This window comes from Macaca mulatta, chromosome 10, assembly GCF_049350105.2.
Source record: "Macaca mulatta isolate MMU2019108-1 chromosome 10, T2T-MMU8v2.0, whole genome shotgun sequence".
Taxonomy (NCBI): Eukaryota; Metazoa; Chordata; class Mammalia; order Primates; family Cercopithecidae; genus Macaca; species Macaca mulatta.
The window spans coordinates 13807149-13831085 of NC_133415.1; the positions used below are offsets into that span (position 1 = coordinate 13807149).

Sequence of the window (23937 nt, forward strand, 5' to 3'; positions counted from 1 at the left end):
ATTTCTGGTTTTTCTGTTTTGTTTTTGAGACAGCCTCGCTCTGTCGCCCAGGCTGGAGTACAGTGGCACCATCTTGGCTCATTGCAACCTCCACCTTCTGGGTTCAAGCCATTCTCCTGCCTCAGCCTCTGGAGTAGCTGGGATTACAGGCATGTGCCACCATGCCCGGCTAATTTTTGTGTTTTTAGTAGAGACGGGGTTTCACCATGTTGGCCAGGCTGGTCTCACACTCCTGACCTCAGGTGATCCGCTCGTCATGGCCTCCCAAAGTGCTGGGATTACAGGTGTGAGCCACCGTGCCCGGGCTTTTTTTTTTTTTGAGACAGAGTCTCATTCTGTCACCCAGACTAGAGTGACAGACTTGGCTCACTGTAAGCTATGCCTCCTGGGTTCAAATGATTCTCCTGCCTCAGCCTCCCAAGTAGCTGGGATTACAGGCATGTGCCACCATGCCCAGCTCATTTTTGTATTTTTAGTAGAGATAGGTTCTAATGAGTCTGTTTCATGTGTGACAGCTCTAGAAAGCCCTGGTTTTTTGTATTCAAATGTTCCTACCCTAAGGCTTCTCCCAGGGCTGCCATGAGGATGGGAAAGGTGCAGGGATGGACAAACTTTTATAAACTGATAGCTGGGAGTTTGCCAGAAATGCAGAATCTCAGGTCCCAGCCCAGATGCACTGCTTCTGAATCTGCATTTAACAAAACTGTCTGGTGATTTGTACAACTTAGAGTTTCAGAAGCACTGGCCTGAAGGATTAACATAACCGTCCTCAATAGTGACCTCTTCGCAACTCCTAGCCTCATGACTGAGTTGCCATGACCTTGGTGTGTCACCCTCCATCCCGCTCAATCCCTCAGTCACCGAGCAGGTGTTGAGCACCAGCTATGTACATGTCCCTTGGCTACTGCTTTAGATGAAGAGTAAAGGGTATTGTGGCCTCATCTTAAAGGAGCCACAACTGTGGGTGTGGTGGCTCACACCTGTAATCCCAGCACTTTGGGAGGCCAAGGTGGGAGGATCACTTGAGCTCAGGAGTTCTAGACCAGCCTATGCAACATGGTGAGACCCTGTCTCTACTACGAGTTTTTTAAAACTTAGCAGGGCCCAGTGGTACGTGCCTGTAGTCACAGCCACCTAGGAGGCTGAGGCCAGAGGATTGTCTGAGCCCAGGAGGCAGAGGTTGCAGTGAGCCAAGATTGTGCCACTGCCCTCTAGGGTGGGCAACAGAGCAAGATATTGTCTTAAAACAACAAATGAAACAAAAAAGTAGCCACAATTGCCTTCACGCAGATCCCCTCTCCTCATGCCTTCTTTTTTTTTTTTTTTTGAGACGGAGTCTGGCTCTGTCGCCCAGGCTGGAGTGCAGTGGCCGGATCTCAGCTCACTGCAAGCTCCGCCTCCCGGGTTCCCGCCATTCTCCTGCCTCAGCCTCCCGAGTAGCTGGGACTACAGGCGCCCGCCACATCGCCCGGCTAGTTTTTTGTATTTTTTTTTAGTAGAGATGGGGTTTCACTGTGTTAGCCAGGATGGTCTCGATCTCCTGACCTCGTGATCCGCCCGTCTCGGCCTCCCAAAGTGCTGGGATTACAGGCTTGAGCCACTGCGTCCTCATGCCTTCTTAAGATCCCCTCTGCTCTCCCTTTGCAACCACTGCCCCGTCCAGCCTCCCTGGGCTGTTGTTGGTGAAGTCTGAGTTCCCAGCACCTAGCAGAGAATTCAAAATTTGCATGGTCTCTAGGCACAGTGGCTCACACCTGTAATACCAACACTTTGGGAGGCCGAGGTGGGTGGATCATCTGAGGTCAGGAGTTCGAGACTAGCCTGGCCAACATGGTGAAACCAGTCTCTACTAAAAATACAAAAATTAGCTGGATGCGGCCGGGCGCGGTGGCTCATGCCTGTAATCCCAGAACTTTAGGAGGCCGAGGCGGGCGGATCACGAGGTCAGGAGATCGATAGCAGGCTGGCTAACATGGTGAAACCCCATCTCTACTAAAATTACAAAAAAAAAAAAATTAGCCAGGCGTGGTGGTGGGGGCCTGTAGTCCCAGCTACTCGGGAGGCTGAGGCAGGAGAATGGTGTGAACCCATGGGGCGAAACTTGCAGTGAGCCGAGATCGCACCACTGCACTCCAGCCTGGGCGACCGAGCAAGACTCCATCTCAAAAAAAAAAAAAAAAAAAAATTAGCCGGATGCAGTGGTGCATGCCTGTAATCCCAGCTACTTGGGAGGCTGAGGCTGGAGAATTGCTTGAACCTGGAGGTGGTAGTTGCAGTGAGCTGAGATCTGGCCACTGTACTCCAGCCTGGGTGACAGAGCAAGACTCTGTCCCAGAAAACAAAAAAACAAAAAATTTGCTGGTGGCTGATGTCCCATGGCTATTCTAAAATACATTTCATGCCTGGTAGTGGCTCACACCTGTAATTCCAACATTTTGGGAGGCTGAGGCAGGAGGATTGCTTGAGCCCAGGAGTTGGAGACCAGCCTGGGCAACATAGTGAGCCCCCATCTCTACGAAAAATAAAAATAAAATAAATACATTCCAAATTTTCTCTCATCTACACCCACTTCCTACTCCAAGCCACCACTATTTCTCTCCTGGATGGTTGCAGTAGCCCCCAGGCCTGTGCACTCTGGGGCCAATGTCATCGTTCATCCAGGCAGACTTTTTCTAAAGTCAAAGGTGAGCAGATCGCTGTGCTCACAGCCTTCAGGGGAAAACTGGGAGAGATGGGAAAGCTGTCACAGACTGGAGGAGACAGAGGAAATGAGGAGGGGGACTAAAGGCAATGTGGGATCCTGGAATGGATCCAGGAACAGAAAAAGGATATTAGTAGAAAAACTGGTGAATCCCATCAAGTCTGTAGCTTAGTTAATAGTATTGGAGCAGTCGGCCAGGTACGGTCGCTCACACCTGTAATCCCAGCACTTTGGGAAGCCGAGGCAGGCGGATCACCTGAGGTCGGGAGTTGGAGACCAGCCTGACCAACATGGAGAAACCCCGTCTCTAATAAAAATACAAAACTAGCCGGGCGTGGTGGCTCATGCCTGTAATCCCAGCTACTTGGGAGCCTGAGGCAGAGAATGGCTTGAACCCGGGAGGTGGAGGTTGCAGTGAGCTGAGATTGCGCCACTGCACTCCAGCCTGGGCAACGAGAGTGAAACTCTGTCTCAAAAAGAAAAAAAAAGAAAGAAAGAAAGAAATGAGCGAAATAATGAGCGCAGTGTGGGGCCTGAGGTGTGATCAACGCAGTGGAGGGCTGGGCTGTATAAAATGGTAGGTTCAAGGGAGAAATCAAGGCCAGAGATGTAGACTTCAGAGTCATGGTTTTTCCCAGACAGTACTGAAAGCCAAGCAGCTAAGTGTGCAGGGAGAGGACAGAAGGGGACCAGGACTGGGATCTGGGGCATCCGATATTTAAAAGTGAAGCAGAGGAGGCGGCCTCAGCAAAGGAGAGAGAGGTGGAGTGGCCAGTGAGGAAGGAGGCAGGCCAGGAGTGAGGGGTCGGGGAGCCCAGAGTGATTCTGTGCAAGACATTGATTTAGCACAAGGCCTGGAACATCAGAAAAGCAGGTCACTGCTGTAATGCTGCTGCTGTTCTCATTGCTGCCACATCTATTCAGCCGTGATTGACTTATGGGCTGTAAGTAAACGTCCACTGAGCGCCCGAGTGAGCATTGCCCCTCAGTTGAAGATGCCACATCTCCATCCCCTGCTTCCCTGAGCATCTGAAGCCTCAAAACCTCTTCCTTGGGGCTTGCAAATCCCACACAGCACAGCCAGCGCTGGGCACACCGGCTCCCCAGCCATCTGCTCTCAGCAAAGGGCACACCATCCATGCAGACACCCAGGCCAGGAGCTGTGACCGTGTATCCTCCTGTCCCGAGTACCATCAAGTCTCCTTCCTAAACCTCTCTCCTTCTCTGTCCCTTCCTCACCCTGCAACCATGACCTTTAATTAATTAATTAATTTGAGATGGAGTCTTATTCTGTTGCCCAGGCCGGAGTGCAGTGGGGTGATCTCGGCTCACTGAAACCTCTGCCTCCCAAATTCAAGCGATTCTCCTGCCTCAGCATCCCGAGTAACTGGGACTACAGCCGTGTCCCAGATCCCATCAGGCTCAATATGGTGAAACCCTGTGTCTACTAAAAATACAAAAAGTTAGCTGGGCGTGGTGGCAGGCACCTGTAATCCCAGCTACTCTGGAGGCTGAGGCAGTAGAATCGCTTGAACCCAGGAGGCGGAGGTTCCAATGAGCTGAGATCATGCCATTGCACTCCAGCCTGGGAGACAGAGCAAGACTCCATCTCAAAAAAAAAAAAAAAAAATGCCCCAGTTGTCCCAGTAATGCCTGTCACAGCTCTGTCTCCTCCTGTCCCAGATCCCAATGGGCTCACACATGGCATTCCACGTCCTCGTCCCGTTAGTCTCTTTTAATCAAGAACAGTCCCCAAGCCCCTTTTTGTCCTATGAGGAGTCCAGTCATTTTGCAGAATATCTTTCTTTTTTTTTTTTTTTTTGAGACGGAGTCTTGCTCTGTTGCCCAAGCTGGAGTGCAGTGGCCAGATCTTGGCTCACTGCAAGCTCCGCCTCCCGGGTTTACGCCATTCTCCTGCCTCAGCCTCCCGAGTAGCTGAGACTACAGGCGCCCGCCACCTTGCCCGGCTAGTTTTTTTTGTATTTTTTAGTAGAGACGGGGTTTCACCGGGTTAGCCAGGATGGTCTCGATCTCCTGACCTCGTGATCCGCCCGTCTCCGCCTCCCAAAGTGCTGGGATTACAGGCTTGAGCCACCGCGCCCGGCCGCAGAATGTCTTTCAATTCGGGTTTGTGTGATGTTTCACCGGGGTTAGGTGTAGGCAATGCATTTGCAGAAGGACAATTTAGAAGGGAAGGATTCTGTGCGCACCCCAGCATCCCCTCCCCCGACCCCATGCATCACATCAGGGGCATCTGATGTTAGTTTGTTCCACTCTGGGGATGCTGAACAGCTGCTTGGTGAAGGTGGTATCTTCCTGCTCTCCCCAGCCTAACGGCATCTTTTCGCTCTGTAATCGATGCAGAATCTGAGGACTGATGCTTTGAGACCATGGTGAAACCCCTGTTTCCTGACAACTTACCACCCTAGGTATTTCGCATCCGCCGGTGATTCGTGCCTGAACCAGTTATTGCTATGGTAGCTGCAACAGTCTCTTAACTGGTTTCTCATCCTTCAGCCCCTCCCTGCTCCAACTCCTCCTTTGCACCTTTGACCTAGGGAACTTCCTAAGGCACAGGTTCAATTACATGACTTTCCTCCTCAAAAAAACCTTCAGTGGCTCCCTACTGCTTAGAGAAGAAAGTCCAAACTCCTTGACTAAGGCCAGGCACAGTGGCTCACTCCTGTAATCCCCAGCCAGGAATTTGAGACAAGCCTGGCCAACATGGTGAAACCCCGTCTGTACTAAAAATACAAAAATTAGCCAGGCGTGGTGTTGCAAGCCTGTAATCCCAGCTACTAGGGAGGCTGAGGCAGGAGAATCACTTGAACCCAGGAGGCGGAGGTTGCAGTGAGCTGAGATGGCACTACTGCATTCCAGCCTGGGCAACAGCGTGAGACTCTATCTCAAAAAAATAAAAATAATAATAATAGGCCAGGCGCAGTGGCTCACGCCTGTAATCCCAGCACATTAGGAGGCTGAGATGGACAGACCACTGAAGGTCAGGAGTTTTGAGACCAGTTGGGCCAACATGGTGAAATCCCATCTCTACTAAAAATACAAAAATTAGCTGGGCATGGTGGCGGGAGCCTGCAACCTCAATTACTTGGGAGGCTGGGGCGGGAGAATCGCTTGAACTGGGGAGGCGAAGGTTTCAGTGAGCTGAGATCGCGCCACTGCACTCTAGCCTGGGCAACAGAGTGAGACTCCGTCCCCCCCACAAAAATAATAATAATAATACAGTAGGTAGCATGGTTCATTGTGGCTGCTCCACCATGACATGGGAACTGTTACTATTATTAACACTCAGGCCACCAAAGTAAGCCATACCCAAGGTCCCAAATGGCCAGTGAGATGGCTATCTGGGGGGGCCCCAGGCCATCACCATGGGAACCAACCTGGCAGAAGGACTCACCCTCCTTTTTCTGGCCTGCAGTGTCTCCTCCCACAGGGGACCTGGTGAGGAGAGACGGAGCCTTTTGGGAGCTGTCAGCTTTCGGCCCCTCCTGAGGTCTCCTAGGGATCATCACTGCGAGCTTATCCCAGTTGGGGGCCTCCTCCTGCCTCTCAACAGTGTCCCAATCCTGCCAGAGAAGGGGAGGAGAAAGTATGTTTGTGGGAGAAGAAAGGCTGCAGGACATATACTCCCCAAATGAGAGGGGTAGAAGGAAGGGAAGAGAATTGACATTAAAAAGCACTTCCCTGGTCGGGTGCGGTGGCTCACGCCTGTAATCCCAGCACTTTGGGAGGCTGAGGCGGGCGGATCACAAGGTCAGGAGATTGAGACCATCCTGGCTAACACGGTGAAACCCCGTCTCTACTTAAAAATACAAAAAATTAGCCAGGCATGGTGGCGGGTGCCTGTAGTCCCAGCTACTCGGGAGGCTGAGGCAGGAGAATGGTGTGAACCCGGGAGGCAGAGCTTGCAGTGAGTGGAGATCGCGCCACTGCACTCCAGCCTGGGTGACAGAACGAGACTCTATGTCAAAAAAAAAAAAAAAAAAAAAGCACTTCCCTGCCGGGCGCAGTGGCTCACACCTGTAATCCCAACACTTTGGGAGGCCGAGGCAGGTGGATCACCTGAGGTCAGGAGTTCGAAACCAGCCTGGCCAACATGTGAAACTGTGTCTCTACTAAAAATACAAAAACTAGCCAGGCATGGTGGTGGGCGCCTGTAATCCCAGATACTCCAGAGGCTGAGGCAGGCGAATCGCTTGAACCTGGGAGACGGAGGTTGCAGTGAGCTGAGATCATGCCACTGCACTCCTGCCCAGGTGACAGAGCAAGACTCCATCTCAAAAATAAATAAATAAAATTAAATAAAAAATAAAAAGTACTTCCTAAACCATCAGGTTCTGCATTCTGCCCCGGAGAGGTGACAGTGAGTGGTACCACACTTTCTGTGGTGTAGACTCTGCTCCATGGACTCAGTAAAAAGCACTTCCAGCCTGGGCAACATAGTGAGACGCTGTCTCTACAAAATTTAAAAAAAAAAATTAGCTAGGCATGATGGTGCATGCCTGTAGTCCCAGCTACTCAGGAGGCTGAGGTCAGGGGATCACTTGAGCCCAGGAAGTCAAGGCCATAGTGAACCATGTTCAAGTCATTGTACTCCAGCCTGGGCAACAGAGCAAGACCCTGTCTCAACAATCAACTTTTTTTTTTTTTCTTTTTGAGATGGAGTTTTGCTCTTGTTGCCCAGGCTGGAGTGCAATGGCACAATCTAAGCTCACCACAACCTCCGCCTCCCGGGTTCAAGTGTTTCTCCTGTCTCAGTCTCCCAAGTAGCTGGGATTACAGGTGCCCACCACCACACCCTGTTAATTTTTGTATTTTTGGTAGAGATGGAGTTTCACCATGTTGGCCAGGCTGGTCTTGAACTCCTGACCTCAGGTGATCACCCACCTTGGCCTCCCAAAGTGCTGGGATTACAGGTGTGAGCCACCGCACCTGGTCTTCAATCAGTCAATTAAATAAAAAGCACTTGCTGTTTGCCTGGCACTGTGCTGGGCTCTAGCAGGTGCTAAGTGCTAAGTCGCTTATCTTCAATGAACCTAGGAGGCATGCACGTCCATTGAAGCCAAGAACTTTGCCCAGACTCCCCCAGTTCCGCATCTGGGACTGGTGTGAGATACCCCCAGGGGCCAGAGAGAAGTGGGTTCAAATCCTAGCCCCACTGCTTCCCAGATGTGTGGCCTCCACTAAATTGCTCCCCCTCTGAGCCTCAGCCCCATATGGAACGACTGAAGTCTCCGCCTCCAAGGGTGTGGTGAGTCTCCCTCGAGCCCACACCCACCAAGCGCTTAGCGTGGAGCTGGTCATGAAGCGTGCAAGGCTGGGTTGTTTTATTCTGAGTCTTATCACCACCCCCCATCATTTTCCTTTTGAAGGGGTCTCCTGGGACAAGCCTGTCTCTCCGGCTCCGTGGCAGCCCCTCAAAGTGCCAATGCTAGAGGAAAGACTGCTGGGTCTTCTCTTTTCGTGGCTAAATGACCCCCGCAGCCTGCTCCCTTCCCTCTGTCCCTTGGAAATCTATGCCAGGGCTGGCCATGGGGCTCAGCACCGTGTGGTGAGGGCAGGGCCCTGGGGTTCTGTGCCACTCTTGCTCTAGACACCACACCCAACATCCCAGCCCTCTGGGACCTGGCAGCCCAAACCCGCTGGTGATTCACCCGGAGCTCCTGTCAGCTGAAACTCCTTTCCCGTCTTTTCACAGCCAGACCCCAGCCGCCCTGGGCCAGCCTGTGTAGAAACCCCCACCCTCTGGGGGTTCACCGGGGTGGCCCGAGGTGCCAGCTAATGGTCCAGAGGACCTCGCCGAATTCTCTGGTATGAGGCTTAGCCCTGGCCTGGAGATTCAGGCGGGACCCAGGGCTGCAGATGGAGGTGTGAGCCACTCTTGTCCCCCCATCTCCCGCTCCTGGCTCACCACAGAGGACGAGTTGCTGGTATCATCAGGGGTGGCGGAGTCAGCGCTGGAGCCGGGGTCAGAGCCGGGGTCCTCGTTGCAGCTGCCACGCAGGGAAATGGTCAGGCCCTCCAGATAGGGCACTGCCTCAAGATCATGGCTCCCGCTCCTGGGGGCGGCTGTGGGACCCTCTTCTGGGAGCCCTGCTGAGGGGGATGGGCCCCTGGGAGAGGAGACCGACCCATGACTTTTTCCCAAAAAGTAATGGGGAGTTAGGGGTACTCCCCACCCCACCCAGGCATTCACACTCACTCACACGGGGAGCCTGGGGCCCACACGCTGGTGTGGGAGAGGGAGCCAATGCTGAGGGCTGCCTCTGTGTCAGGCTTTTTATATGGGTTGCCTCGTTGAGCTAAAACAGCATCTCTTTATTTTTTTATTTTGAATTGTGTTGTTGTTGTTGAGACGGAGTCTTGCTCTGTCGCCCAGGCTGGAGTGCAGTGGCTCGATCTTGACTCACTGCAAGCTCCGCCTCCCGGGTTCATGCCATTCTCCTGCCTCAGCCTCCCGAGTAGCTGGGACTACAGGCGCCCGCCACCTCACCCAGCTAATTTTTTGTATTTTTTCTTTTTCTTTTTTTTTTTTTTTTTTGAGACGGAGTCTCGCTCTGTCGCCCAGGCTGGAGTGCAGTGGCGCGATCTCGGCTCACTGCAAGCTCCGCCTCCCGGGTTCACGCCATTCTCCTGCCTCAGCCTCCCGAGTAGCTGGGACTACAGGTGCCCACAACCGCGCCCGGCTAATTTTTTTGTATTTTTAGTAGAGACGGGGTTTCACCGTGGTCTCGATCTCCTGACCTTGTGATCCGCCCGCCTCGGCCTCCCAAAGTGCTGGGATTACAGGCGTGAGCCACCGCGCCCGGCCAATTTTTTGTATTTTTTCGTAGAGACGGGGTTTCACCATGTTAGCCAGGATGGTCTCGATCTCCTGACCTCGTGATCCACCCGTCTCGGCCTCCCAAAGTGCTGGGATTACAGGCGTAAGCCACCGCGCCCGGCCTTCTGTTTTTTTAAATATGTCTACCTGTGAGGAGCACATGAGTGATCCTAGCACAATGCTGATTTGATTCAGTTCCTCTTATTTTACAGACAGGGAAACTGAGACACAGGAAGACAGAGTAACTTGCTCAAGACCCATCAGGGATGGATCTGAAGCTGGAACCCAGGTTTCTAGACTCTCAGGCCATGGCCTCCCAAGGTATCATGACCTTAAAGGGGGAACTGCCACTCAGGCCTAAGGGTGGAAGGAACGCCAGAGCCCGGAGCAGTGCACACCCAGGTAGGTGGGTGACAGCAGGTGCCCCTGGGTGCAGGGACTGTTTAATCTTTTAAAGCTGTGCAAAGGGAACCAGGAAATGTGAGTAGGCTGTGGCCCTGCCCACTGCAAGGTGGGTGCACAGCAGCACATGCCCTGGGGCAAAGCTGAGCTCGGTCTTAGGAGGTTATGGGGGGGCAGGGGCCCCGGGAGAGACAGCCAGGGTTGGGGAGGGGAGGCTCAGCCACCCAAGTGCAAGCAGGGTGGTGTGCTCTGAGCTTTTCCTGTCTGCCCAAGGAGCATGCCCACCGCCCACCTGTGCCTAGATTTGGAGGACTGACCACGTGACCCATGCCAGCAGCCATTACAGACAGGTGTTGCCTTGGGGAAGGAGTGCAAATGGGAAGGGCAAGGGCATTCCACCCCATGAAGCCTTTCCCCGGGCCCTGGGACTCTACCCACCTCCTGGACCCTGGCCGGAGGCCCGGGTCCACCACAGACCGGCAGCCGGAGGTTGAGGCGCTGAGTGGGTCCTCAGGGGCAGGTGGGCATCGAGGCAGGTCGCAGTAGGGCACCTCAGCACCTGAAGGGCTCCTGAGCTCCTGGGCCAGGGTTGGAGAGAGGAGACAACTCAGCGCCCACGTGGGGTCTCCCCTCCCCCTGCACAGCCCCTCCCAGCGGTGTGGGAGTCTCCAGGCATCTCCTCCGGGGATCTCGCACTTCTCAAGGAGCTGCCCATCAGGCTGGAAGCGCCCCTTGGGACTCAAGCCGAGGGCTGGCTGAGGTACCCGGTGTGTGCATGCACACGTGTTGTACACATACGGGCCTTGGAGCAGGTATGTGTGTGGATAAAGACCTGGTATTGGGGGCACGTGTGTGCACATAGGTGGAGTGAGCTCTTGCGCATGCATGCCTGCGCAGGTCCCGCGGGTACACGGATTCGTACGTTTGCATCAGTGCAAGTTTATGTATATATGCATGTATGTTGTGCGCCCCAGAACGAGGTGGAAAGAAGGATCCACCAGGGTCTTTTGCGGCCAAAAGACAAGGGTGAGGAGGAAGGATTAGGCTGGCTGAGAGAAGGAAGAGGTCTGAGGGAGGAAGAGGTAGTTTGATGGTAGAGGAGATGGGAAAACAAGGTCTTGGAGGACAGAAGAGATTTGCCCCACTAAAGGAGAGGCAGGGGCTCCAGGGCTGGAGGGTCAAGGCCCCAGAAAAAGGGCGGGGGCCTGGAGCCAGCTGCCCGCTCCTCTCTCCCTCCACCCTTGGCAAGGCCACACCTGTGAAGGCTGGTCTGGTGCTGGGCTCACCAGGGGAGAACGGTTGCTCACCTCCAAGGCCCCCCCCAATTCCTCCCCACCTCTGGAGAGCAGTAGGTCCCTCCCCTGGTGGTGGGAGACAGCGGCCATGGCACCCTGCGCCCCGCCTCCTCTCGGATTACCTGGGCTGCGGGCTCTGGCGGTGGTGGCGGCTGTCGGCTGTCAGCACCCTCATCCCCGGGGGGCTCCGGCTCAGGCCCCCACGCTGCCGCCCTCCCAGGCCCTGACTCCGGGCTATGGTGGCAGCAGCAGCCGAGGCAGTGGAAACCTTAGAGGGGCCGGCTTCGGGAGCAGGGGCCCCTCATTACTGTTTCATAAGCCGGGGCCCAGCCAAGAACAATGCAGGACTTGAAACCACAGGAACCCGATCCCAGCAGCTCACCTGAGAGCCGGGAGGGGCAGGAGCCTGGGCATGGGATCCCTGGGGACCGTGGAGCCCAGAGCCCAGGGCCAAGGCAGCAGCCTGGTCGGCAACATGGGGTGGGCACAGGCTCTCCAGGTTCCAAGAAGGCCACCGCTGGGGGTCAGGCGGTGCCAAGAAGTGGGGTTGGGGTATCTGCCGTGACATCCAGGCCAGGGGAGCTTGGCAGGATTCAGTTTCGCCCCCTGCCCTGCAGCCAGATTCTGATCAGAGCTCGGCAGCAGGAGGTGTCAGATCCACAGCCGGGCCTGGCGCCTTGGCCACCCAGGGGACAGCACAGCAGAAATCAGGAGACGCTCGCCAGGCATCATCCAGGGGTCTCCGCCCCGCCAGGCCCAGCAGGAGCCTCAGCCTGATGTGACACCTCATCCTGGCTTTCATCCCAGCTCCCGTCACCACCCCACCACCCACTTGAGTGGGCCCCACAGTCAGTCCCCAGCTCTGATTTCCTGTCTGGCGGGTCAGCACTGGCTCTGGCCTCAGATAGACCTCGGGCCCCATCCTGGCTCCTCCACTTCCCGGCTCGTGACCTCAGGCCGATGACTTCCCCTTTTGGAACCTTGTTTTCTCCTCTAGGAAATGGAGGCTGAGATGTGACCAAGACCTGGGCCACGTGTATCCTCTCTGTGCCTCAGTTATCTCATCTACAAAACCAGCAGGATAGCAGGACCCACCTCCTAGGGGTGTTCTGAGAATTAAATGAGTTAATATTTGTAGAGGGATTTTTTTTTTTTTTTTTTTTTGAGACAGAGTCTCGCTCTTGTAGCCCAGGTTAGAGTGCAATGGCGCAGTCTCGGCTCACTGCAACCTTCACCTCCTGGGTTCAAGCAATTCTCCTGCCTCAGCCTCCCCAGTAGCTGTGATTACAAGTGACGCCACGCCCAGCTAATTTTTCTATTTTTAGTAGAGACAGGGGTTTGCCATGTTGGCCAGGCTGGTCTCGAACCCCTGACGGCAGGTGATCTGTCTGCCTCAGCCTCCCAAAGTGCTGGGATTACAGGCGTGAGCCACCGTGCCCAGCCCCTAAAAAATTTTCATTAAATAGACAGGGTTTTGCCATGTTGCCCAGGCTGGTCACAAACTCCTGGGCTCAATCAATCCTCCACCTTGGACGCCCAAAGTGCTTGGATTATAGGTGTGAGCCACTGTGCCCAGCCAATTTTTTTTTTTTTTTTTTTTTAGACAGAGTCTTACTCTGTTGCCCAGGCTGGAGTGCAGTGGCATGATCTCAGCTCACTGTAACCTCTACCTCCTGGGTTCAAGTGATTCTCATGCCTCCGCCTTCTGAGTAGCTGGGATTATAGGTGCACACCACCATGCCTGGGTTATATATATAGATATATAGATAGTTTTTTTTTTTTTTTGAGACAGAGTCTCGCTCTGTCTCCCAGGCTGGAGTGCAGGGACGCCTTCTCGGCTCACTGCAAGCTCTGCCTCCCGGGTTCACGCCATTCTGCCTCAGCCTCCTGAGCAGCTGGGACTACAGGTGCCCGCCACCATGCCCAGCTAATTTTTTGTATTTGTAGTAGAGATGGGGTTTCACTGTTAGCCAGGATGGTCTCAATCTTCCTGACCTTGTGATCTGCCCACCTCGGCCTCCCAAAGTGCTGGGATTGCAGGTGTGAGCCACTGTGCTCGGCCAATTTTTATATTTTTAGTAGAGATGGGGTTTCACCGTGTTGCCCAGGCTGGTCTCGAACTCTTGCGCTCAAGTTGATCCGCCTGCCTCAGCCTCTCAAAGTGCTGGGATTACAGGTGTCAGCCACCGTGCCTGGCCTCAATTTTTTTTTTTTTTTTTTTTTTTGTGAGACGGAATCTTGCTCTGTCGCCCAGGCTGGAGTACAGTGGCGCGATCTCGGCTCACTGCAAGCTCTGCCTCCTGGGTTCACGCCATTCTCCTGCCTCAGGCTCCCGAGTAGCTGGGATTACAGGTACCCGCCACCATGCCCTGCTAATTTTTGTATTTTTAGGACAGTCAGGATTTCACCATGCTAGTTAGGCTAGTCTCAAACGATCCACCCGCCTCGGCCTCCCAAAATGCTGGGGTTACAGGCGTGAGCCACCATGCCCAAGCCAGTGTCAGTTTTTTACTATCACATCTGGTACACAGGGAGCTGTTTCCTGCCCAGAGTTGGGTCCCAGGGCCTGGCTCAGAGACACAACAGTCACCCCTCATGCATTTGCCAAAGGAAAGTTTCACAGCCTCAGATCATCATCAGAGCAACTGGAGGCTCAAGAAAGTGGAGGATTTGATGTTGCGCCCCTCTCTGATCTCTTTTTTTTTTTTTTCCAGATAGAGTCTCGCTCTGGCAATGGCATGATCACAGTGCACTGCAGCCTCGATCTCCTGGGCTTAAATGATCCTCCTGCCTCAGCCTTCCAAGTAGCTGGGACTGCAGGCGTGTACCACTACATCCGTTAATTTTTTGTTTTATAGAGATGGGATCTCACTTTGTTACCTAGGCTGATCTTGAACTCCTGGTTTGAAGCACTTCCTTCAGCCTCAGCCCCCTAAAGTGCTGTGATCACAGGCAGGAGCCATTGTGCCCAGCCCCCTCTCTTACCTTGAAACCATCTCTGGTCTTGGCTACTGGAGAGGAGGGGCACATTGTGGGGTTTGCCTCCAAGCCTCTGGCCTTCTTGGCTGTCTTTGCTGATTCCCTGGCCTCCACCCAGGCCTATTCTCATCTCATTCCACACTTTCCTCTGCAGACGATAGCCTCATCCATGAGCAAGACTTTGGTCAGTGACAGATCCTGAAGACTCGCAGGCCTCCATCTCCTGTGGTGGTCTGGCCCTGAGCTCCAGCTCCCCCAGTTCACTAACCTCCCCCTCATCTCCACTGTGTCCTGCCGGCACCCCACACCATGCCCCAGACAACTCCAAACAGACCTCCCAACCCAAGTACCCTGCCTGGAGAAATAACAGGAGTCAGCCATGGGTTTCTCCCCTCCCTCACCCCCAAATCCTGTAGATGTGCCTGTTCAATTAGTTCGAAAATGTGTCAATTTGCCTCCATCTCAAAGCCCTGATCATCTCTGGCACTGATGAGTACGTGCACCTTTTCCTGGCGGGTCATCTGATTCACTCTCACCACCCTACACACTCCATTCTCTCTGCCCAGCAATCAGAGTGACTGTGAAAAAAGCAAATCAGGGCCAAGCGCAGTGGCTCACACCTGTAATCCCAGCACTTTGGGAGGCTGAGGCGGGCAGATCACGAGGTCAGGAGATCGAGACCGTCCTGGCTTACATGGTGAAACCCTGTCTCTACTAAAAATACAAAAAATTAGCTGGGCGTGGTGTGGTAGCGGGCGCCTGTAGTCCCAGCTACTCGGGAGGCTGAGGCAGGAGAATGGCGTAAACCCGGGAGGCGGAGCTTGCAGTGAGCCGAGATCGCGCCACTGCGCTCCAGCCTGGGCAACAGAGCAAGACACCATCTCAAAAAAAAAAAAGAAAAAAGAAAATCAGAACATGTCACTCCCTTATTGGTGGCTCACACCTGTAATCTCAGCACTTTGGGAGGCCAAGGAGGGTGGATTGCTTGAGGCCAGGATTTCAAGACCAGCCTGAGTAGCATGGTGAAGCCCCATCTCTACTAAAAATACAAAAATTAACTGGGCTTGGTGGCGCATGCCTGTAGTCTTAGCTACTTGGGAGGCAGAGGCAGGAGAATCGCTTGACCCTGGGAGACGGAGGTTGCAGTGAGCCGAGATCATGCCTCTGCACTGGAGCCTGGGCGACAGAGCGAGACTCCATCTCAAAAAAAAACAAAAACAAAACAAAACAAAACTCAGAATCCTAAGTCCTCAACATGTCCACAAAGCCGCACAAGGCCAGTGAGACCAGGCCCCCCCCATTCTCCATCCTTGTTCTATAGCTCCTCTGTGCCCCCTCTTGCTGTCCTCTCCAGCCCAATGTGCAGCCTCCTTTCTGCCTCAGGGCCTTTGCATATTCTTTGTTTGTTTGTTTTGTTTTGAGAGGATTCTCGCTGTGTTGCCCAGGCTGGAGTACAGTAGTATAATCTTGGCTCACTGCAACCTCCGCCTCCTGGGTTCAAGAGATTCTCCTGCCTCAGCCTCCCGAGTACCTGGGAATACAGGCACCTGCCACCACACCTGGCTAATTTGTGTATTTTTAATAGAGATGGGGTTTCACCATGTTGGCTAGGGTGGTCTTGAACTCCTGACCTCAGGTGCCCACCCATCTCAGTCTCCCAAAGTGCTGAGATTACAGGCATGAACCACTGCACCCGGCCTCTTTGTTTGTTTTGTTTTTGAGACAAGGTCTCACTCTGTTGCCCAGGCTGGAGTGCATTGGCACACTCACAGCTCACTGCAACCTTGAACTCCTGGGCTCCAGTGATCCTCCCACATCAGCCTTCTGACTAGCTGGGACTATAGGTGTGCACCATCCTGCCTGGCTAATTTTTTTTTTTTGGTAGAAATGGGGTCTCACTGTGCTGCCCAGGCTGGTCTCAAACTCCTGAGTTCAAGTGATCTTCCTGCCTCAGCCTCCCAAAGTGCTGGCATTACAGGTGTGAACTGCCGTGCCAGGCTGGCCTTTGCACATTCTACTCCCTTCCTCTCCTCTTCCTGCAATTTCACTGACTAATGCTAATGCCTGCACAGCCTTTACCAAGCAGCTGAAATGTCATTTTTTTGGAGACAGTTTCCCCAATGCCCTATCCTTTACCTTCATGCCACTTACTATTCCTTTATACATTTATCACAACCAAGATTAAATAATCATGTGCATGATTACTTTCTTATTGTCCATTTCTCTTGCTAGACTACAAGCCCTATGAAGTCAAGCCAGGGATATGTCCCCCTCTCCTCATCTCCTCCTCCCTCTCCGTCTCCCCTTCCCTCTCCCCCTCCCCCTCCCTGATTTCTTTTCTTTTCTATTCTGTTCTGAGACATAGTCTAACTCTGTCACCTAGGCTGAAATACAGTAATGCGATCACGACTCACTGCAGCCTCCACCTCCCAGTCTCAGGTGATCCTCCCACTTCAGCCTCCCAAGTAACTGAGACTATAGCTGCATGCCACAACGCCCAGCTAATTTTTTAAATTTTTTGTAGAGATGGGGTTTTGCCATGTTGCCAGGCTGGTCTCGAACTCCAAGTGATCCGTCCGCCTTGGCCTCCCAAAGTGCTGTGATTACAGGAGTGAGCCACTGCGCCCGACTGTGCCTTTCTGATTTATCATGATTTCCCCAACATCTAGCATAATTCCTGGCACATTTTAAGCACCTATTCAGTATATATGAATTCATGAGCTGACCCACAGTCTCAGGTGGGAAATGGTGGGATTGCGACTAGAACTCAGACCAGCCTGAATCCAGAGCTCTCCTGTTCCATGCTTGCCATCTTCCCAACCACTGGGAGAAGGTCATTTGCATGAAAGATGGACTCCCAGGCATCTGTTCCCTGAACCTGAACTTGCAGGCGACACAGGAAAGCTATTATTGGAGGTATCAAGACCGGTAGAAGCCAGGTGCGGTAGCTCACTCCTGTAATCCCAGCACTTTGGGAGGCTGAGGTGGGTGGATCACCTGAGGTCAGGAGTTCGAGAACAGCCTGGCCAACATGGCGAAACCCCGCCTCTACTAAAAATACAAAAATTAGACAGACATGGTGGCGGGCGCCTGTAATCCCAGCTACCAGCTACTTGGGAGGCTGAGGCACAAGAATTGCTTGAACCTGGGAGGCAGAGGTTGCAGTGAGTCGAGACTGTGCCACTGCAGTCCGGCCTGGGTAACAGAGGGAGACTCTGTCTCAAAAAAAAAAAAAAAAAATACTAGTAGAAAAGAGTCCTCCAAGGTTTACTTTTCTGGTCAGGAAGGGGGAAGACAGGAAACTAACATGAACTGAATTAGCCACATGGGGCTTGGGCTAAGCAGTGCCAGATGTCCTGAATGAGAAGCCTATTGCCCCAACTTCAGCCATGAGGACAGTGAAGACAGAGAAGTTAACCCCAGGGGACACAGCAGGTCACGGCAAACCTAGGACTGGAGCTCGGGCCTGCCTGGCTCCCAAGCCCAACAGCAGTAACCCCTTCCCAATGGCACCTCTAGGAAACTAACCCCTGCATGAAACTGGCTGCCAGGCTCAAGGGGAGCTTCAGGCTGGGCGCGGTGGCTTACGCCTGTAATCCCAGCACTTCGGGAGGCCGAGGTGGGCAAATAACGAGGTCAGGAAGATTGAGACCATCCTGGTTAACACGGTGAAGCCCCATCTCTACTAAATATACAAAAAATTAGCCAGGCGAGGTGGCAGGCGCTTGTAGTCTCCCAGCTACTCGGGAGGCTGAGGCAAAAGAATGGTGTGAACCTGGGAGGCGGAGCTTGCTGTGAGTCGAGATGGTGCCACTGCACTCCAGCCTGGGCAACAGAGCGAGACTCTGTCTCAAAAAAAAAAAAAAAAAAAAAAAAGAGGAGCTTCAGACCCCAGTGGGAATGACGAAGCCATGGGGGTCAAGGTTGGAAGGACCCTCGGAGGTTCATGGGTCTGAGGTTTCTCATCGTGTGTATCAGGTCCTCTGTGTTTACATGCATGGGGGCTTGGCAGCAGACTACATCAATCACAAGGTAAGAAAAGGACTCTTCTTCACTCCTTCAATAACTTGAAGAAGAAAATCTCGGCTGGGCGCAGTGGCTCATGCCTGTAATCCCAGCGCTTTGGGAGGCCGAGGCGGGCAGATCAGAAGGTCAGGAGTTCGAGACCAGCCTAACCAACATGGTGAAACCCTGACTCTACTAAAAATACAAAAATTATCCAGGCGTGGTGGTGCACTCCTGTAATCCCAGGTACTCAGGAGGCTGAGGCAGGAGAGTCACTTGAACCTGGGAGATGGAGGTTGCCATGAGCCGAGACTGAGCCACTGAACTCCAGCCTGGCGACAGAGAGAGACTCCGTCTCAAATAAAAAAAAAAAAAAAAAAAAAGAAAAGGACTCTTCTTCACTCCTTTAATAACTTGAAGAAGAAAATCTCCAGATCTCCAGACCAGGTGCGGTGTCTCATACCTGTTATCCCTGAAGTTACGGAGGTTGAGGTGGGGGGATCGCTTGAGCCCAGGAACTTGAGACTAGCCCTGGCAACATAGTGAGATCCCGTCTCTACAAGAAAATTAGCCGGGCGTGGTGGCATGTGCCTGTAGTCCCAGCTACTCAGGAGGCTGAGGTGGGAAGATCATTTGAGCCTGGGAGGTTGAGTCTACAGTAAGCCATGGTTGGACCACTGCACTCCAGCCTGGGCTACAGAGCAAGACCCTATCTCCAAAAGGAAAAAAAAAAAAAAGAGAGAGAGAGAAAGAAAATCTCCAGATGATGCTGGTGTATTCTTAACATCTCTCTAACATCTGCTAATCTCCCTTTTTGACAAAGAGACAGCAGGACTCAAGCTCAGAGCCTTCCACAGAAAACACTCTCGGCCCTCAGAACCCAGTGCCGCCGCCATGTCCTCCAGCGCTAGCGCGAGCGCCCTGCAGCGCCTGGTGGAGCAGCTCAAGTTGGAGGCTGGCATGGAGAGGATCAAGGTCCCTCAGGCAGCTGCAGAGCTTCAACAATACTGTATGCAGAATGCCTGCAAGGATGCCCTGCTGGTGGGTGTTCCAGCCGGAAGTAACCCCTTCCGGGAGCCCAGATCCTGTGCTTTACTCTGAAGGCTCTAGGAGAGAAGTTCACTGAGGAATGTCTTCGAGCACAAAGTGACGAATGACTGCCTTCAAGTCTCAAGAAAACACTTTTCCCTAGCTCTAATTAGAGATATTTTAGCCCTTTCCTGTGGCCTGGTCCTATAGCGAAAATCACAGAAATTCATGAGTTTCTACTTGAGTGAGGAAACTGGGTGAAGGAATAGTGTTTTAAATAGTAATAGCCTGTTTTTTTGTGCAAGTACTTTTATACATAAGACAAAGAAAAACCTTACCACCAAATATACCAAAATGCACCTGTTTCATAAGTGAGTTACTAATATTTCTATACCTGGAATATCATGTATGTTTTATTTACTGGATGTTTACATTTTAAGAAGGAAAATAGTTGTGTTTATTTAAACAAATGAATACTTGTAAACTGTTGTTCCTGGAAGATATTTAACACATAAAAAATGTGTTCTTTTCGGCCGGGCGCGGTGGCTCAAGCCTGTAATCCCAGCACTTTGGGAGGCCGAGACGGGCGGATCACGAGGTCAGGAGATCGAGACCATTCTGGCTAACAAGGTGAAACCCCGTCTCTACTAAAAAACACACAAAAAAACTAGCCAGGCGAGGTGGTGGGCGCCTGTAGTCCCAGCTACTTGGGAGGCTGAAGCAGGAGAATGGCGTAAACCGGGAGGCGGAGCTTGCAGTGAGCTGAGATCCGGCCACTGCACTCCAGCCTGGGTGACAGAGTGAGACTCCGTCTCAAAAAAAAAAAAAAAAGTGTTCTTTTCTCATGAATTCACAATTCCTAAATGAATACAAGAAAGTACAAATTGCTGGGAGGAAGAATAGGCTTTACTAATTGACGGATGTCTTGATTTTTCTAAATGGGAAGATTGTTTTATTTTTAACACTAAATATAGGAGCAGTTTCTTAGCAAACTTGTTTGGAAAAGTTAATGTTATGATGTGCATTAGGCTGCCCCATTGTGTATATAAATAAAGCAGATTCAATCTTCGTAAAAAAAAAAAAAAGAAAAGAAAACACTCTCGAGGCCAGGTGTAGTGGCTCATGCCTGTAATCCCAGCACTCTGGGAGGCCGAGGCAGGTGGATCACCTGAGGTCAGGAGTTTAACAACAGCCTGGCCAACATGGCGAAACCCTGTCTCTACTGAAAATACAAAAATTAGCTGGGCATGGTGGCAGGCACCTGTAATCCCAGCTACTTGGGAGGCTGAGGTGGGAGGATCGCTTGAACCCAGGAGGTGGAGGTTGTGGTGAGCTGAGATCACGCCACTGTACTCCAGCCCTGGCAACAGAGCAAGACTCTGTCTTACAAAAAAAAAAAGAAAAAAGAAAGAAAGAAAAAGAAAATACTCTCGAGTTAGGGTTTAATGACATTTCTGTTTTGTTTTTTTCTTTTTCTACCTTTCTTCTGTGTTTTGGTTTTTTTGAGACAGGCTGGAGTGCAGTGGCGTGTTCTCAGCTCACCACAACCTCCGCCTCCCGGGTTTAGGTGATTCTCCTGCCTCAGCCTCCCGAGTAGCTGGGATTACAGGCATGCACCACCGTGCCCAGCTAATTTTTGTATTTTTAGTAGAGATGGAGTTTCAGCATGTTGGCCAGGCTGGTTTCAAACTCCCGACCTCAGGTGATCCACCTGCTTGGCCTCCCAAACTGCTGGGATTACAGGTGTGAGCCTCTGTGCCCAGGCTCTACCTTTCTCCTTAACTTTATATACACAGGAAATAATTATAGTTTTCTACTTGTGTTGATGATGTGAAGTTTTTTTACAATAGGAGGGGAAAAAGATGTTGATTTAAAGACTAACAAAGTAAGTAATAGATTAGATGAGGCTATGGTAACAATCGTATCATATAAGCAGGAGGAAAGTGACTGAAGATTGTGAAACATTCACATGGTTCAACCACTTCATTGCAATGTGGGAAAACCGAGGCTCTGGCCAGGAGGAAGGTCAGCATCTGGGTTCAACTGTGAGTTAGCGGACACCACAGGCCCAGTCCTTCACCCATGCCCCCATCCCAAACCACCTCAACCACGTGGAGAACTGGCTCACCTGGTATCTTGCTCCGTGGGCCTCCTCAGGGTGGAAGCAGTTTTGACGGCGGTTCTGGGTAAGCATGTTGGCCTCAAAGTGTTCACAGGGGGCATCCCCAGGCACCTCCTCCATATTGGGTGAGTCAGGGCAGGGCAGTTCCTATAATCCAATGGCTGAACCTCTAGGTGAGGCCTGGCGAAAATGAGGGAGAGGCAAAGACCAGATGACTGGCTGGCCACTCACCTGAACCTCAGCCCCAGTTGCCCCAGTTTCCAGACAAGGACCAAGGAAATAAGGTTACTCATCCATTCCTTTGGATGTTCCTATTCTCCATCCATTCCTGTTCATTTATTCACTCAACAAACACTCGCTAAGCACCTACTAAGCACCCAAGCACTCTGCCAGCATTTGATGTGCGATTTCTAGTCCTTACTGCAGTGTTGCTGAAAGTGCATGCCAAGGACTCTGCATTACACCCTCCTGGGCTGTTCATAAAAATGCAGATACCAGGCCGGGCACAGTAGCTGATGCCTGTAATCCCAGCACTTTGGGAGGCCGAGGCGGGCCGATCACTTGAGGTCAGGAGTTCGAGACCAGCCTAGCCAATATGGTGAAACCCCGTCTCTACTAAAAATACAAAAATCAGCCGGGTGTGATGGGGTGTGCCTGTAATCCCAGCTACTTGGGAGCCTGAGGCAGGAAGATGGCTTGAACCCGGAAGGCGGAGGTTGCAGTGAGCCAAGATGGCACCATTGCACTCCAGCCTGGGCGACAGAGTGAGACTCCATCTCAAAACAAAAAACAAAAAAATGCACATTCCAGCTGTGCCCAGTGCGGACGGATCATTTGAGCCCAAGAGTTCAAGACCAGCCTGGGCAACTGGCGAAACCCCGTCTCTACAAAAAATACAAAAATTAGCTGGGCATGGTGGTGCGCGCCTGTAGTCCCAATTACTCAGAAGGCTGAGGCAGGAGAATTGCTTGAACCCAGGAGGTGGAGGTTGCAGTGAGCCGAGATCGTATCACTGCACTCCAGCCTGGGTGACAAGAGCGAGACTCTGTCTTTAAAAAAGAAAAAAAGGCCGGGCGCGGTGGCTCAAGCCTGTAATCCCAGCACTTTGGGAGGCCGAGACGGGCGGATCACGAGTTCAGGAGATCGAGACCATCCTGGCTAACACGGTGAAACCCCGTCTCTACTAAAATACAAAAAAAAATTAGCCGGGCGAGGTGGCGGGCGCCTGTACTCCCAGCTACTCGGGAGGCTGAGGCAGGAGAATGGCGTGAACCCGGGAGGCGGGGCTTGCAGTGAGCTGAGATCCGGCCACTGCACTCCAGCCTGGGCAACAGAGCTAGACTCCGTCTCAAAAAAAAAAAAAAAAAAAGAAAAAAAAAAGTGATTTCCCCGGTGATTCTAGTGCGCCCCAAAGTTTGAGTGTCCTTGTATTATAGCTACTCTGCATTGTAGATCAAATTAATGCCCATTTTAGATCAGGCAACTAAGGCTCAGAGAGGTTCCTTTGCTCACTCAAGGTCACAGTGGCTGATTCAAATCCAGGGCTGTGTGTGTCCCTGCTCTCTTGGAGGTGGAAGTGAGGAGCACTGGATCATACTGCCAACTCGCACAGCTCCCTTGGGAAGCACAGCGAGGGAGGCAAAAGGCTGACCAGATATTTTCAGAGTTGAGGATGACGTCTTTGACAAACATGAACAGCCTGAAGTCACACAGCAAGTTTGTGGCAGAGCTTAGCCAAAAAGAAACCCTAATGTGTTTTTTTGTTTTGTTTTGTTTTTTTAAGACAAAGTCTCTCTCTGTCGCCTAGGCTGGAGTGCCGTGGTGTGATCTCAGCTCACTCGGCTCACTGCAACCTCCATCTCCTGGGTTCAAGCAATTCTCCTTCCTCAGCCTCCCAAGTAGTTTCTGGGATCACAGGCATGTGCCATCATGCCTGGCTAATTTTTGTATTTTTAGTAGCGACGGGGTTTTGCCATGTTGGCCAGGCGAACTCCTGACCTCAGGTGATCCACCCCCTTCAGCCTCCCAAAATGCTGGGATTACAGGTGTGAGCCACTGCACCTGGCCCCTAGTTTCTTTTTTGAGGAGGTGGTGGGGGCAGGGTCTTGCTCTGTCACCCAGGCTGGAGTGCAGTGGCTCGATCACAGCTCACTGCAGCCTCAAACTCCTGGGCTCAAATGATTCTCTAGCTTCAGCCTCCCCAGTAACTGGGAATACAGGTGCACGCCACCATGCCCAGCTAATTTTTTAACTTTTTCTTTTGTAAAAATGGGCTCTTGGCCAGGTGCGGTGGCTGACGCCTATAATCCCAGCACTTTGGGAGGCTGAGGCAGGTCAATCACTTGAGGCCAGGAATTCAAGACCAGCCTGGCCAACATAGTGAAACCCTGTCTCTACTAAAACTACAAAAATTAGCTGGGCGTGGTGGCGCACGCCTGTAATCCCAGCTACTCGAGAAGCTGGGGCAAGAGAATTGCTTGAACCCAGGAGGTAGAGGTTGCGGTGGAGCTAAGATCGCCCTGCTGCCCTCCAGCCTGGGCAACAGTGTGTCTCAAAAAACAAA

The 23937-nt window shown here is 52.3% G+C and overlaps 2 protein-coding genes and 1 long non-coding RNA gene across 10 annotated transcripts in view; 2 read left to right on the top strand and 1 right to left on the bottom strand.

Moving 5' to 3' along the window:
• LOC107000659 (guanine nucleotide-binding protein G(I)/G(S)/G(O) subunit gamma-10) overlaps positions 1-19719 on the top strand; it is a 44047-nt gene extending 24328 nt beyond the window's left edge. For 2 of the 8 annotated variants that reach the window (XM_028827732.2, XM_077949760.1), the window contains 3 exons: positions 9755-9944; positions 10589-10756; positions 19047-19719. In XM_028827732.2, coding sequence (XP_028683565.2) covers positions 9809-9944; positions 10589-10756; positions 19047-19324 — 582 coding nt within the window. In that variant the 5' untranslated portion in view covers positions 9755-9808 and the 3' untranslated portion in view covers positions 19325-19719. Of the gene's footprint in view, positions 1-8412; positions 8531-9754; positions 9945-10588; positions 10757-18529; positions 18671-19046 lie in introns of those variants that run through there. The other 6 variants (XM_077949763.1, XM_077949762.1, XM_077949761.1 and 3 more) reach the window with 5 other exon arrangements.
• Positions 1-21509, bottom strand: part of TRIOBP (TRIO and F-actin binding protein) — a 74133-nt gene extending 52624 nt beyond the window's left edge. The window contains exons 1-4 of the mRNA XM_015150294.3: positions 21381-21509; positions 10383-10522; positions 8631-8832; positions 6117-6285 (exon numbers count right to left, since the gene is read on the bottom strand). Of these exons, the coding sequence (XP_015005780.3) occupies positions 6117-6285; positions 8631-8832; positions 10383-10522; positions 21381-21494 (625 nt within the window). The 5' untranslated portion in view covers positions 21495-21509. The remainder of the gene's footprint in view (positions 1-6116; positions 6286-8630; positions 8833-10382; positions 10523-21380) is intronic.
• On the top strand, positions 307-2541 carry LOC144331680 (uncharacterized). The gene is made up of 2 exons (XR_013399048.1): positions 307-1335; positions 2137-2541. It is a non-coding gene; the product is annotated as an uncharacterized LOC144331680 (long non-coding RNA).
• Positions 21510-23937: the final 2428 nt, after the last annotated feature.